The sequence below is a fragment of the Coenobita brevimanus genome, chromosome 92 (genome assembly GCF_032717465.1).
Source record: "Coenobita brevimanus isolate Jiangsu-jjx chromosome 92, ASM3271746v2, whole genome shotgun sequence".
NCBI lineage: Eukaryota > Metazoa > Arthropoda > Malacostraca > Decapoda > Coenobitidae > Coenobita > Coenobita brevimanus.
Window position 1 is genome coordinate 10,193,170 of NC_137045.1, and position 16,680 is coordinate 10,209,849.

The 16,680-nt window shown below is 43.9% G+C and overlaps 1 protein-coding gene across 1 annotated transcript in view; it reads left to right on the forward strand.

Annotated features, from left to right (window-relative positions):
• Positions 1-6,954: 6,954 nt before the first annotated feature.
• Positions 6,955-16,680, forward strand: part of LOC145412148 (uncharacterized) — a 105,085-nt gene continuing 95,359 nt past the window's right edge. Inside the window, exon 1 of the mRNA XM_080282083.1 lies at positions 6,955-7,468. Coding sequence (XP_080138209.1) covers positions 7,414-7,468 — 55 coding nt within the window. The 5' untranslated portion in view covers positions 6,955-7,413. The remainder of the gene's footprint in view (positions 7,469-16,680) is intronic.

A 16,680-nucleotide genomic window follows, 5' to 3' on the forward strand; every position in this document is an offset into this window, starting at 1 on the left:
TCAACTACCCCGGATGTTTACGCCCGAGGCTTCGCCACTGCAACAGGGGCGGTGATGAAGGGAGGGGGGAGGGGGGAGTCTACGATGCGTGCGTGAAAGTCAGGGTGAGAGAAGAAAGGAGTCCATAAGAAGTAAACTGGGAGAAAGAGAGAGGAGGTAGAATGGAGGAGAGAGAGGAGGTAGTATGCCGCGTCACGCTAAACCAGTGTAAAATCTGACCACTTCATCCCACCCCACCTGCCTTACCAACACACTTCCTCCACACCACCTTAATCAGCGCTGGAGCTATCACCATCACCACCATCTACTATCACCATCACCACCATCTGACACCACACCCCCTCCAAAGCTCCATATCAGTGCTGGAGTTACCTCCTTTATCACCATTATCATCGCCACCACTGTCTCCATCACCACGCCTTCTGCACTACCACCATCACCACCACCTAAAACCACAGCTTCATAATCAGTGCTGGAGTTATCACCTCTATCACCACCATCACAACTATCATCATCACCACGCCACCTGCACCACCACCATGCTATCTGTAGACCTTATCACCTGCAGTCACTACCTTTCTCACTATCACCAGTGTTACAACCATCCTCATCTGTACTATCACCACCTGCGCTAGGTACACCCTCCCCGTTATCACCACTTTCACCAACATGATCATCACCAACTCCAACACCACCGTTATCACATACTACAACACCACCATCGCCACCTACACTATCACCACCATCATCGCCACCTACACTATCACCACCACCATCACCATCACCCCTTACACTAGACCATCATCAACATTACCACCTATACCATTAACCCTATCACCACCTGCACCACCACCTATCACCACATCACCACTCTCAGCAGCACCTGAGCACCTGGTGTTGTGATAAGGGGCGAGAGAATGATGATTGAGGGTAAGCCTGCATGACCTTCCGTGTGGAGAGATGGAGAGAAGAGGAGAGAAGAGTCAGGACAGGTGTGGAGAGAAGAGCGGCGGAGAGATGGGCAGATGTGGAGAGGAATGGAGAGTAAGCCATATGTGGAGAAAAAGGTGTGGAGAGTACTGTATAGTGGAGGGTAGGTGTGGACAAACAGGTGTGAAGCGGAGGGCAAGTGTGTAGAGACAAGTGTGAAGGGAAAGGCAGGTGTGGAGTGACAAGTGTGGAGTGGGAGGGCAGGTGTGGAGAGGAGGGCAGGTGTGGAGAGAAGGGAGATCGAGATACCGACGTAGAGAGGAGAGCGGGTGTGGAGAGAAGGGGAGAGGAAAGATGGGCGGGTATGGAGTGACAAGTGTGGAGATAAGAACAGGTGTGGGAGGGAAAGATGCTGGACAGAAGGAAGTATGCAGAGAAGACGTAAAGAAGAAAAGTGTGAATACGGGTATAAGAGGTGTGAGAAACGAGAAGTATGGAGAAAAGAGCAAAGAGAAGGGAACGTGAGAGAGAGAGAGAGAGAGAGAGAGACAGAGAGAGAGAGAGAGAGAGAACAGCTGCTCAGAAGTGAAAATAATTGGAGAGATAAAGCAAGGTGTTAGTTCAAGATGATAGATACAGAACGTAGAGAGAAGAAATGTGGAAAGTAGAGGTGAAAAGAGAAGAGGATAGGAGCGGAGAGGAAAGACATGGAGAAGAAAAAAGGGAGATACGATATGACAATGAAAGATAAGGCTAGATAAAGGCCAGATTAAGAAGAGGAAGGAAAATTTTGGTGATGGCAAGGTGGATGGTGGGGAGATATTTACTATGGCGAGGTGTTGTGGAGAGAGGAGGAGAAAATTGATAATGGAGACGGGGGCAGGCGTGGTGAGATGAAAGGAAAAGGTGGAAGGATGAAGGGAGAGAGAGAGAGAGAGAGAGAGAGAGAGCGTATAAGCCTTGGGGGTCGAGGAAAAAAATGATGGCGAAAAATATGCATGTTACCCCTTCAGTATGATGACGCACTGAATTTAATTTTTATTCCTGCTGCCGCCAGACGATTTTATTCAGCTCTGGGTAAGCCTCTCGTAGTGAAGGGGTTTACTGCCCCCCCCCTCAACTGCCCCTGGATACGCCATATTATCCTTTGTAAATATTTAAAGAGCTTCCATTTCCCTTCAACTCTTTAGCCCGAAGACCTTTTTTTATTCTTGCTACCAACAGATAAGATTCTATTATTATTATCATCATTATTACTATTATTATTATTATTATTAGCAAATTCATCATCATCATCATCATCATTATTATTATTATTATTATTACCATTATCATCATCATCATTATCATTATTATCATTGTTATTATTATTATTATCATATTTATTCCTCTTATTATTTTTGCTCAAGGGACGTGTGGCAGTGAAGCAGGTAATGTATACCTTCCAAAATTCCGAAAAATCCTGAGTAGAAAAAATGATATGGAGGGTGGGAGAGTATAACATAAAAATTATTAAATAGTAGGGAGGTTAAATAAGGGTCTTTAATTTATTCCATGCCCGGAAAAAGGTCGCCAAGCTGGATAAATCGGCTGGTGACAGGGGCAACGAAACATTTAAGCGACGTCTTGCCTTCTGCAGTGTTATTTTAGACGGATATTGAGTGGCGAACAAAGTAGGGATGATGATGATGAAACTATTGACGATGATGATGAAAATGATGATGAAACTATTAATGATGGTGATGATGACAGTAACGATAATAAAAATAGTGGTGATGATGATGATAATAATAATAATGATGAATGACGAAGACGATGATAATGACAATGATAATTGATGATGATGATGATGATACCACTACTAATGATAATGATGATGATAATGACGAAGAAAATAACAATGATGACGTCAGTGCAATAATCCTACCATTTCACAAGATGCAAACTCCTGTGAACGAAGCCGCTCTGGCATCAGTGTCAACTACGTATGTTAATCATGGGCAGACAAAAATGTGTGTGTGTGTGTGTGTGTGTGTGTGTGTGTGTGTGTGTGTGTGTGTGTTTGTGTGTGTTTTGGGGGACGAGAGAATTAATTAGGTTTTCTCTCCTCTATCCTGCACCACACACACACACACACACACACACACACACACAAATCATCAAGACAGGTTAGTGAGTACCAGGGGATTATCGTAATTTTTTTCTCTCTCAAACAAGAGAGAGAGAGAGAGAGAGAGAGAGAGAAATTACGCTGGCGAGTGTGGTCAGGTTTGGTGCCGTAAAAAATGGTGGGAAATGAGCTTGAAATTTTGAGAGCGAGGAAGAGAAAATAAAACACGAATAAGGGACAAGAAAGACACGGAACTGAAACCAAAGGGAGGGAAGGAGGAAGGCAAAAAAAAAAAGGGGGGGGGGAGGGGGGCAAGAGAAAAAGTGCTGGTACATATAGGACTGAAAATGAGCCCACTAAAAATTTATAAAAAGAAATACGGAAATATAAGGGAGGAAAAAGGCGAGAGATGAAGGTGGAAGAAGAAAACGAAGATAAATGAGGAAGAGGCGAAAGAGGATAAATGAGAAAGAAGAAAAAGAAGATAAAGGAGGAAGAGGAGAAAGAAGAAGAGGAGAAAGAAGAGAAAGGAAGAAGATGAGAAGGAATGAGAAATAGGAAAGGAGAAAGAGAGAAGGAGAGAAGGAAAGGAGAAAAAGAGGGAAGAAGGAAAGGAGAAAGAGAGGGGAAGGAAAGAAAAGCAGGAAAGGAGAATGAGAACAAAAAGAAAGACAAGTAGAAAAGGAGAAAGAGGGAAGGAAAGACGAGTAGGAAAGGAAAAAGGGAGAAGGAAAGAAAAGTAGGAAAGGAGAGAGAGAGAGAAGAATAGTTTGGTAAGACTGGGGTCAGGTTTAGCTAAAAATTATAATGGGAGAGGGGAAAAGGTGAAAAATAAGGTGAGAATGGCCTAATGGAAGGAGAAAAGAAAGACAAGTGGGAAAAAATGAAAAAGAGGAGAGAAAATGAGTGCTAGGACGTGTGGTGAGGCGGGAAAAACAGACTGGAAATATTTATCAAAGAGAAGATGCAAGGAGGAAGGGAGGAAAAGAGTGAAAGAAAGGAGGGAGAGGAAATAAAAGGAAGGTAGAAAAGGAAGAGAGAGACAGAGAGAGAGAGAGAGAGAGAGAGAGAGAGAGAGAGAGAGAGAGAGAGAATGGCAGAACATGGGGGGAAAAAATAAACAATAGCATTAGAGAAAAAACAGAAAGCGAAGAATTTAAACAAGATAGATTTGATGGCAAGGGGGAACATGGAAAAGAAATTAAAATGTGAAACGAGAAGATTTATGGCACGTGTGGAGGAACCAAAAAAAAAAAAGATGAATAATATTAATACGAAAAAACTAAGGAATATATAGGAAGAAAAAAAAGGGAGAAATGCAAGAAAAAAGAAAGGTATAGGAAGGAAAAATTAGCAGAACAGTAGCTGACAGTGATAAAATTCTCGTGTTGTAAAAACTGATGAAAGAGACTAGACATTTTTTTTTGAGAGGATAGGGAAAATAGGAGAGGAGAAGGATAAGAGCGATACACAATGCTCGTGAGCGTAGCGAGACTAGAAACGAAAGCATCAGATTTTTTTTATTATTATTATTTTTTTTTGAGAAGATGGAAGTATATAGGAATAGAAATGGACAAAGAAAGGTGAAGAAAAAAAATGTTCGACAGGTAGAAAAGACAGCAAAGCAAAAGAGTAAAAAAAACAGGAATGCTAGAGAATGTTAAAAAAAGAAAAAAAAAAGATAAAAGGAGGGTAGACAGCAGAAAGAAAACGAACAGGAGATGAAAAAAAAGAGAGACAGAAAAGCAAAAGGAAAAAGGAACACAAAAACTAGGAACTGAAATCACAGACACGAAGGTAAAAAAGCCAGAAACAAACATGACTGCTACAGAACAAGAAAAAAGAAAGAAAAAACTAAAGAATGTAGAAATGGAAAAAAAATAAATAAATAAATAAAATAACGCCAGAGAATGAGTTGAGGATCTGGTACGGTAAAGACTGGCCCAAAAATTAAAATATATATATTTTTGTTATTGCCAGCGTCCACAAAAGGTATCTCGGCCTCCAATTAAGCGGCTTAGTGCTGGTATGCCCTTGTCCTTTGTTCTGGGGGCATGTTTGGAGGCATCGTTTAATCATGGGGAAGGTCTAAGGTACGTGGGACGGCTTCTGGGCCTTAGGGAACGGGCCATCGAGTCTATGTCCAGATTAAGATACATAGAAAAAATGTGGAAAAGGTCCTCTCTAAATTGAATAAAATGGCCGAGTAGCACAATGGCAAAAGAACGGACGGACGGAGAGAGAGAGAGAGAGAGAGAGAGAGAGAGAGAGAGAGAATGGGGAACGAGTGGGTATGGCGAGGGTAGTACGCCTTGCAAAAATGGGTGCCGTAGGACGGACAATACAGGCGTGGTAAAGGTTTAATTCGTTTTCTAACAACAACAACAACAAAAACAAGTATGTATGTGGCTGCTCTCATGTATGCACAGTACAAAAGACGTCACCAGGAATTATCGTGGTGTGTGTGTGTGTGTGTGTGTGTGTGTGTGTGTGTGTGTGTGTGTGTGTGTGTGTGTGTGTGTGTGTGTGTGTGTGTGTGTGTGTGTGTGTGTGTGTGTGTGTGTGTGTGTGTGTGTGTGTGTGTGTGTGACCATTTGCCCGATAATAACTACTCCCGGCTAATTAAAATCATTCGTCGCTAGTCAAGATAAAACTAACCAAGTGCAATATCAAGCAATGAAGGATTAAGGCAGGATATAGGAAAGGGGTAGAGAGAACGTGGCATTGGAGGCATGGAGGGAAGGAAGAGATGGGTGGGAGGAAAGACGGTAGGAAGGATGGAAGGAAGAAAGGGAAGGAGGGAGGGAAGGAGGGAAGGAAAAGAGGGAGGGGAGGAGGAAAGAAGAAAAAGTTGAGCTGGGAGGAAGGGAAGAGACAGGAAGATGCGGGGGACATGTGACCAAGGAGTGAAAGGGAGGGAAGGACATGGGGAAGGAGAATGGGAAGGGAGAGAGAAAGGGAGAACGAGCAAAGAAAAGAGAAGAAGGGTAAAGGAGGAAGGAAACAGGGAGAGGGAGGGAAAGCATGTCGAGAGGAATTGAAGAGGGGGAGGGGGGGAAGCAAGAAGAAAAAGGGAAAGGGGAGAGGGAGGGAGGGAAAGAAGGAAGACAGAGAGAAAAGGAAGAAGAAGGAGGGAGGGAAGAGAGGTTAACCTAGGGTGAGATGGGGGAAGAAGAGCAAAGGAAAGGAAAAGGGAAGGAGGAATGGAAAAGAGGTGTAGGAATAATGAACAGAGAATGGGAAAGGAAAGAGCGGGGGAAGGGAAGAAAGGAGGATGGGGTAACCTAAAGAGGAATTAAGGAAAGGAGAAAGTAATTGGGATGAAGGGAAGGAGAAGGAAGGGTGAAGGACGGAAGGTAGATGAGGCATGCAAAGGGGAGAGGGAGGAAAGTAGGAATTAAAACGAGGGGTGAAAGTAAGAATGGGAGGGGAAGAGAAAGGATGGGAAGGAAGGACGAGGGGATAAGAAGAGGGAAAGGGAGGGTTAAAGAGAAGAAGGGAGGAAATGAAGGAGAGAGAGAGAAATGGGGATAGAGGGAGAGAAAAAGTAAGAAAGGGGGAGAGAGGGAGAGAGAGAGAAAAAAAAAAAAGGGGAAAGGGGGAGGGAAGGAGGGGGTATTTGGGAGGTTGGGGAAGGGGGGGGGAGGCACCTGGTCCGTCTACCTAGCAGCCTCAGTCTCCGAGCGGCCGCCTCCCAGTCCACTACCCATCCCCACGGTCACTCACACAATCACTCACCCCCACTCCGCCAGTCACTCCCGCTCACCCACCCACTCCTACAGTCAAGACGTCAATTCCACTCACTAAGCAACTACCGCTCAACCATTCCCACCCAGTGTCTCCCACAATTAGTCATTCCTCTTAAACTAATCACTCCCACTCAATCGCCTGAACTCCACTAATCGCCCAGCTCTGCCACTTAACTCTGTCCCGAAAAGTGTCACTCAGAGTCACTTAAAAGCAACTTAGCTAGAGAAGTAAGACTGACGAGTTGCTTGAAGTTATTGGAGTGAGTTAAGTTAGTGACTGAAGTTAGTGGACGAGGTGGTTTAAGAGTGGAGAGGTGAATTTAGTGGGGAAATTTCAGTTAGTGGAGAGGCTTAAGTTAGTTGACGTAGTAAAGGTAGTGGGAGCCAGGTGAACTAGTGAAGCGAAAGACCTGACGTGATCTGGTCAAGAGAGGCTAAATAAGTTTGACCCGATGACCAGGAGGTGACCCCTGACCCTTCTCTCTCAACACATACACACACACACACACACACACACACACACACACACACACACACCGAGTCTCCCCGTGCTGTGTCGCCGTGTACACCTGAACCAAACGTGTGCACGTACTGCCGCCGTGTGCGTGTGAAAGGCGTGTAGACATGAGGGGGGGACGGTGTGTCGGAGTGATAGCCACGCTGATCACTCTATTAGCAGGTGAGTTTATATACTTTGTTAATTTCAACTTTTGGGCAGACACATGTAGATAACAGATGTTTACAAAATTCTCTTAGGCGATTCATTTGATGCTGACCTTCATCTCTTGCAGAAATGCCTCGCTTCCCTATTTCCCCTCCCCCCCCCTTCCACCCGCATCGACAATGGGAACTCATGAGAACGCCAGGTTTTAGGTGGGGTAAATGCTAAGAAAAGAATAATCTCCAACAGAAAATAAAGGTTAAAATAACTTTAATAAAAAAAAAAAAAAAAACGTTCTTTATCCAAACTTAACCACTACAGCCCCCAGCACCCCCAAACATTAATCTAACCTTATCTAGCCAAACCAGTCCGCATGTAATGAAAACGACAAAACTAAACGTGCGATTTTACACAACTCCAACCTCATCCAATCAAGCGTGATCTAACCTAACCTACAGCCGAACTCGTTTCCGTTATTGCAAATTCCCAAAGCATAAGGCCTAACCCAGTATGATGACACTAACCTAGCATACAGTATGATAAGTATATGAACAGTTCCTTTAAAATGTGTATATCATATTTACATTAATCCTCTTCTGGCATTACGATTTTATTTAACTGAGGGTGAATTATTGGAGCCTGAGAGAATACTGTCGTTACTAGTTCACTCACTTTAACTTGGCCAATACTTTCGTCCTTTTGCAACTTATTTGAAGGAGTTAAGTGACTGGAAGAGGCACTGCTACAGTTCTACATCCTTCCCGCAGCACTCTTTAATGACTAACATCATATTCTTGTGTTAATCTCTTGATACAGCTTAGCATTCAAGGTGGAAAGACGACAATATTAAGCCAAGTTAAACTGAACAGCGTACAACTCTCTCACGGTGGGGGCAACTCTATTATAGTATTTCACTTAACGTCAGGCTACTTACTGAACTGAGAGTCAAACGAGCCTGACTGTCAAAAGTTTTATGCCGTCTGATTTCCATTATGTATCCGACCCCGGCTATGGATCAGATATTCCATTCCCTGAGGGCGAACGATAATATACACCAGTAAATGATGTACACACCAGACACACCAACACGCGGCACCACTTGGGCATCAATATCGAACCTGCTCTAATGAGATGTGCCCGGGGCTGTCTCATTCAGGGCTGGTGTGGCGGTATTGTGCTGGTGTTTTTAATGACATGGCTCTCATGGAGGATCAGTAATGACAGGGTTAAAGAAAATTCAGATCTGGGGAATGATATGAGTGTCTGGCTTCAGGTAACGGACTGTCTAGCGTATGCCCTGAGTCGGATACATAAATGCAAAGGAAATCGGACAGCAGAAATAGTATGGCACTCAGACTCCTACCACCCACCCTCAGCTGAATAAAATCGTCTGGTGTTAGCTGGAAGAGAACAAGGAATACTAGAATTGTCCCCCCATCACCAATCTTACGTTATATCGGACAGTCTTCAACAATATTTCAGCAGTTTTCTATACTCTTTTTTTTAGCTAGTCCTTTCATCGTATCTATACAATTCCACGAAGCGAAACCATTCATCTTGTTCCTTTCATCTCTCTCTCTCTCTCTCTCTCTCATATTTATAATTCTCCAAAGCAAGTTCATGCATCTTGTTCCTCAGTCACCTATACCCTCCTTCACGTCTCCCATCCCTTTCTCTCACGTCAACAATCCCTCAGTATTTCTTCGTTCTAAAATGTTTTCTCCACACATGTGTCTTTCCAAAAGCCTCCAGTGATCCTTTCAGCTCGCCCTCAGATGCCTCACTCCCGACATGGATCCGCTCTCTCGACTAACAAGCTCTCTCTTTATACTACATGACTTCTATCTCTCCTCGTTACCTTCCAAATTTAGCCTTTATACTGTGACGTCTTCCATCATCTCTTATTGCTCGCTTTATACTGTGTGGGTCCTGGAGAGAGACGCCTTCCTGCGGTGGCACCGATATAACTCGGTGGCTCCGCGGCCCAGCTATACAAACGTCCCTTAATTCCCTCCTTATTCCGCCATTTTCAGCCAGTAGTCCACTGGGTTGACGTTTCAGATGACTCAGAAATTACAGGTACCAGGTACTACGATACTTATTCTACACGATCTCTCTCTCTCTCTCTCTCTCTCTCTCTCTCTCTCTCTCTCTCCGAAAATCTCCTAATTCCTTCAGCTCGAGGACGTCTGTAGTTTATTTTTCTACCACCCACGACTTCACTCAACATTATGCTGGATATCTATAGTTCACTCACCATAACCTGGTCCCAGATGTTTTCGTCCTTCTGTAGCTAATTTCTCGTGGCTCAGCGGCAGGAAAAAGAAAAAAAGGAATATTACAACTCTACATCCTTGCCTTACCAGTTCTTCGTGACTGGCATCATATCTTAGTGTTAATCTATTGTTACAACTCGGTGTTCAAGGAGAGATGGCAATAACAGGTCAAATTAGAGTAAAAGGACTATAGTAGCGAGGGGCTGATTTTAGCTATATCGAAAGCCACCCTCCCCCCGTTCAAAAAGTTTCTCTCCAAAGTTGAAACAGAAAAAACGTCATCGGAGGGAAAGGGTTAATAGCTACACGGGTTATGCACTGCCATATTTCTCACTGCTACACACCACCAAACTTCACACTGCCATACTTCACACTGCTACCCCTTACACAACCCAGCCTTACACTGCCACTGCTCATACTGCCATCACCTCACACTACCATACCAGTTTTCATTTGACCATAACTCACACTGCTAAGGCTCACACCGTCATGCTTCACACGGCTACACTTCACACTACCAGATCTCACAATGCCATACTTTACACTACTAAGCCTCACAGTGACGCACATCACACTGCTACACCTCACAATACCACAACTCGCATCACCACACATCGCATCATCAAACATCACATTACCACACATCACCACACATCATACCACCGAACCACACCGCTACACATCACACTATCAAACCACACACTTCATCCCCCTAAAAAAAAAACACACACACACACACACACAACCACAATTCACCCTTGCACACCACCTCACACAGACACCCCCCAGTATTCCAGGATTTTTTTCCAGACTACAGTTAACTCGCGCTGCCCAGTTTAAAACATTATTCTACGGTCCTTCAAAACCTGTAATAAAAATCTATCACGAAATAACAAATCTTCCTTAAACTAACCATTCTGAACCGCCATAGTCAGTGTTTTATTTTTCGTGTGTGTGTGTGTGTGTGTGTGTGTGTGTGTGTGTGTGTGTGTGAGAGACCAATTTACCAACGCTCTTCACAGGCTTCGCCACGCTTCCCAACTCCTTCAAAACCTCCTTCAGTATTTTCCTTGAGCTACCTTCTGCCAGCCTCAGTGTCCCTGAACCAACGTATTATATTCCGTCGCCGCCTTGCTGACATTTTTCTCGTGCTATTTTCCAGACTAATTTTCAAACGTCGTGACGTGCGCCAGATTCTCTACATCCTCTCAAAGACAAGCCCAATACTTTCCTCAGAAGCCCGCCGCCACTGTCACTTACTCTCACACTCTGACTCACTCTGGCTCTCTTTCTCTCTTACTTGCTCCCTCTGACACTCTTTCTTACTTGTTCACTCTGACTCTCTTTCTCTCTTACTTGCTCACTCTGACTTTCCCAGTAACTCTCGCTCTATCTTACTTGTTCTCATTCCGTTTCTGTGTCTCTTACTAACCCTCACATTCTCATTTTTCTTTTACTTGATCTCACTGTCTTTGTCACTAACTACCTCTCAGTTTCTCTCTGTCACTGTCTGTCTGTCTGTCTGTCTAACTATTTACCTATCTTACTGTCTATTTACCTATCTACCTGTCTGTCTGTCTCTCTAAAACAATTTCCACGCCAACCCCCCCGCCGCTGTTCCTCCTCGCCAATCCCTCATTCGCACTGCCACACTTTTATGCAGAACCTTCGTTTAACTTGAAGCTTTTATTCCACGCTTTTTTTTTTTTCACTTCTCTTAGTCCTTCAACTTTGCTCACTCACTCTCTCTCTCTCTCTCTCAACAGCTTCTGTTTCCACGGATAGCCACCTCTCTCTCGGCTTTGATTGCTATTCACTTTTCCAATATCTTCATCCAACACTCCACTATATCCCTTCACCTCTCTCTCTTTCTCTCTCTCTCTCTCATCACCCCTTCACGACGATGACTAATTAAAAATAGTACTACTTTCCCTGGCTACCATATGTCATTCACCTACAATGTCGGGTATTTTCCTCCCTTGCCAACATATTTCACGTTGACAATACCACGGCTCTACATCCTTTCCACTGCATTTTATCGTGACTAGCATAATTTTTGGTTTCAATCTCTTCCTACAGTTCAGGGTTCAAGATGCAGAGATGCCAATTATTCGCCTAGTTAACGTAAAAATAATATAGTATGTTTTATGGGGCTTAATGTGGCTGCCCTGGAAGTGGGTGAAAGAATTTTTGGTCATAAGGGTGTGATGGTGTTGTGTTGAGATCTTTTGCTTTCTGTATCTGCTTTAACTCTGGTAGGAAAGTAGTATAGTAACAGTTTACTAACAATGCAGTGGTAGGTGGTGGCTACCATCATCCACTCGCCTGATGTACTATCGCCTACTTCCTACTCCTTCATCATTCTATTTCTGTGTCTGCCCTCCTCTCTTCCGACTTACCTTTCCGTCCTGTCACTTTTTACAACTCTTCTTACCACTTCAGGTGGCTACAACACCGAATGACAAGTCTAATGGTTTCCTGTAACCCAGAAAAACATTTACAGCGCTGAGTGGTAACCATATAACCAGATCACGGGCCTTCTATGGTGCTCTTGTTAACTGGGTGGAGAGACACAAACGTGGTATCCACAAAGGAACAAAACCTCCACACTTTTCCCCACGCCTCGCCACACCGAGGCGCTGCCAACCGCAGGGGAACTTCGGGTCATTGTTTGAGAGGGCTCCGCAGGGTTTGTTGCTTCACTGTCCGTGATGGGTCTGTTTGAAAAAAAAAAAAAAAAAAAAAAAAAAAAAAAATCCAAAGTTACGACAGACAATCCATCGTAACTGTTTCTGAGAATCCCATCCCCGATTGCCTCATCCCTTAGCCGGCTTTCTTGTTAGCTGAGGGAATCTTAGTGGTTTGGAGGATTTCGCATCACATCTCCCCTATCGATTTATTCTGTACATTACACCTCAGTAATCTTTTGTGTGTTATTATTGCAAACTTGAACAGCCAAGATAGTTGTTGCTGGACGTTTGGAAGCCACTGGTCCAAAAAGGAACAAAAGGGACCCAAGACAACCTTAAAAGGAAATTTTATGAATGACTGTATTCATAAGGAATGTTAATATATTTTCCAACTTAGGAGTCTTTGAAAATGACTCAGATCAACGAGGAAACACCGCCTAGCATCAGGGTTGACACTGTGAAGATTGCCACTCGTAGAGCCACCCTGGGTGCTCAGTCTGGCCCAGTTCTTTCCTGGTTACAACGAGTGGCTCTCCGGGTTACAGCAAGTAACTCCTTCCTGGTTACAACACGTGACTCAAAAACAGATGCGTTGATGGGCCGGCCCCTGCCGCTAGCAGGGCCAGGCAACGATGTCAATAACAAAGCTTTATAAAGCAAAGAGTATACAGGGTGGTGCAAAAGTAGGTTGACATTACAGAGGCCTGCCAGGAAATCAACACCAACCTGGACCTGTGCATTACTGTGTCGAAGTGTGGCTGACAGACTCCAGGAATGTGTCAATGGTGAGGGCGGACACTTTGAACACTTACGAGACTAAAAGTGTGTCTTTTGTGTTGGAATAAATGGTAAATGTCAACCTACTTTTGCACCACCCTGTATAGAAAATGGGTCTACGATCCTTTCTAACACCTCTTCCTTGGCATGTTATTTAACACGTTACACCAATTTATTCCTTTCTATGTAATTATATATTCCATAAACAAACATATTTCACACACTGCATACACGAAAATGTTAATATACCAAATGCAGGTATTAACAAATGAAGAACAAGTCATTTAAAGATCCCGCTTGTTGTTGTGGCCCCAGGCTCATATGAACGTGGACCCAGTGCACTACAGGCTGCAGTATTCCTTTTCCTGCAGTCTACCGTCATCATTTCAGGCGACGGAGAAGGAGCTGAGGGACGTCTGTGTAACCAGGTAGTGAAATCACAGTTATATCAGTGCCACCACATAAAGGCGTCCACATCCAGCACCTTAACCGACAAGAATACGTGTATAGAGAGAGGTGTCCGCCCGCCTCCTCTACCTGTTTTATTACATTTTTACGACACTGTTGGAACAAGTGGGTAGTATTCCTTCCTCTCGATCTCCACGAGTTTATTATGATGACAAAGGGTGCGTCCTCTGACAATAAAATTGGAGAAAAAGGGCAGGGTACATATTTCCGTCTTTGAAGCCTTTCTGCCTCCGCCAACGAAGTTGGAGGAAGCTATATATTCACCTGTGTTGGTCCGTCTGTAATCTCAAAAAGTTGTTATCGGATTTGAATGAAATTTAGTGGTCTGGTAGGCAGTCGGTCCGGATACAGGAATAAATAACAAATTTCAACGCGTCAGTGGAGGAATGCGATCTCTGTGATTCAGTAACAGGGCAGACTAAGACCGCAGAATTAACTGATTGACTGTAAAGCAACTGATGTGACCGTAAAGTATTCTTCTGGTAGGAAAGAGGAATTACAGCAGTAAATCTTGAATTTCATTGGGGTTGGAGGAGGTATGCACTCTCGGAGTGATTTCCTCTAAGCGTTCTCGTATCTCGATAGTCGCTCTTAGTCTGTATACCTGTAACCCTAACCTAAGCTGACAAACTGACAAACTTGTCTAGCCAAAACTAATCTGACTGAACCCGAAGAGACTAACCTAACCTGGCCTGGTCCTGACAGACGAATTCCCATCCTAACCTAACCTACTGGCAACGGATCACACTAACCTAACCAGGTCCTAACAAAGTAACTTAACCCAACGTAACCTAACTCCACAGATTAACCCAACCTAACCTAACCAGACCCTGACAATTCCCAACCTAACCTAAGTTATCTGGCCATAACAAATTAACCTAAACTAACGTAACCTAATATAACCGTGCAAACTAACCTAACGTAGCCCAAGATGACCTGACCTGACCTGACCTAGCCTAACCTAACCTAACCCTCACCTCGACTCTACTAACCTGAACTAACATAACCTAATTTAGCCTTACCTATCCCTCACCTCACCTCACCTAACTTAAACGAACCCAACCTAATCTAATTTAGCCTAGACACCCCTGGAAAAAAAATGTCCAAATCATCGACAGTTTGAAAATCAGAGGCAGGAGACAAAGGATGGGGGGATGGTTGGGATTTTGGTGAGTGGAAAGAGAAAGCGTCGTGTCAAACGGTTTGGGAAGTACTGCGCTCTAATCCTGACATTTTTCTAAATGTTATATAGCATCTAAATATAAAATCAGATTCTCTCTCTCTCTCTCTCTCTCTCTCTCCACCACACAAACACTCTCCAGTAAATGGCTCGTGTCTCCCACACTCTCCATGCATCTCCTCACCTCCTGAGCCAGCCGCGCCTCCTCCTGCTCCTTGACCTGAAGACATGTGGGCGTGCGTTTGGGCATGACATGAAGTGGGCCAGCCTGTGAGGTGTTGGTACTGCACGGATATCTGACTATGCAATTCAAAAATATATACACACCCACACCCACATCTACACCCACACCCACACCCACATCTACACACACACACACACACACACACACACACACACACATATATATATATATATATATATATATATATATATATATATATATATATATATATATATATATATGTGTGTCGTACACATACGTATCCTACTTATTCACGCACGCAGGAGCACCCAAAACCTGCCGTAACCTTCATACAGTTTCAGTGTTGGCACAGTGGATGCTAACTCCGACACTGGCTTACATCTCGCACTGCCTTACATCAACACTCGCATATACACACAAGCTTCACTTCAACGCTTCTCTTCGCATTCTAACCCTCGACAGCAGTATATATCTTAGCTATTCAATTCACTAACAACAGACGATTCTCTTCAGTTTACAATCACGGTTCTACCCTTGTGGGTTTACAATAAAGAAAATCATCTTGGAAATATTTGAGCAGGTTTGTTATTAAACGAGGGAGGGGGGGAGAGGCTGAATGTCCAAACAGGCTGACGGTTTTGCATGAGTGTGTGCGAGTTACGGGCTGTTTTGGCGAGAAGTTTATCAGTAATGAGTGGATGGGAGCAGGATTTGGTGTGTGTGTGTGTGTGTGTGTGTGTGTGTGTGTGTGTGTGTGTGTGTGTGTGTGTGTGTGTGTGTGTGTGTTTAATTATGCCTGGCTTAGTTACGAGAGGTTACATCACCTGGCTTTCTAACTTTGGACAGTTACTAGGCGTTTTGTTACGTTGGTGGTGACTGCCTCTGGACTGACTGTATGCGGGCAGTGGATATGTGAGTTTGACTGAATGGGAGTTGGGGTGATTTAACTTGACTGAATGGGAGTTGGGGTGATTTAACTTGACTGAATGGGAGTTGGGGTGATTTAACTTGACTGAATGGGAGTTGGGGTGATTTAACTTGACTGAATGGGAGTTGGGGTGATTTAACTTGACTGAATGGGAGTTGGGGTGATTTAGGTACGGTAAATGAATAGGAGTTGGAGTAATTTACGTTGACTGAATGGGAGTTGGGGTGATTTAACTTGACTGAATGGAAGTTGGGTGATTTAAGCTGACTGATTACGAGTTAGTATGACCACGAGCTGTGGTAATCTTAACTGACTGGATGGAAGGGGTGCTGTCTATTAGCTGAACTGATAACTAACAGCCAACCATCTAAGCTGACTGGAGAGGAGCGGTGATGCTAATTAACTAGTGATTGCCAGGGTGACTGCATGCAAGCTGTGTCAGAAGCTGGGGGTTGACTGAATACAGCTTATGTGAAGCGTGGAAACGAAGACGAAGAATCTGCAGCATAATTTGTCACCCCTTCTGCTCTCATGACCCGTCTTACAATGCCACCTCTGCCACCCCAACCTCATTTCCATTCTTCATATCTCCTCCTCTCACCACCACCACCACCACAACCACCACCACTTTGAATGGAAACAAAGTGACATAATTGTAACACACTGACAAGAAAAAAGGAAAAATCTGGGATAAAAATAATCGTTT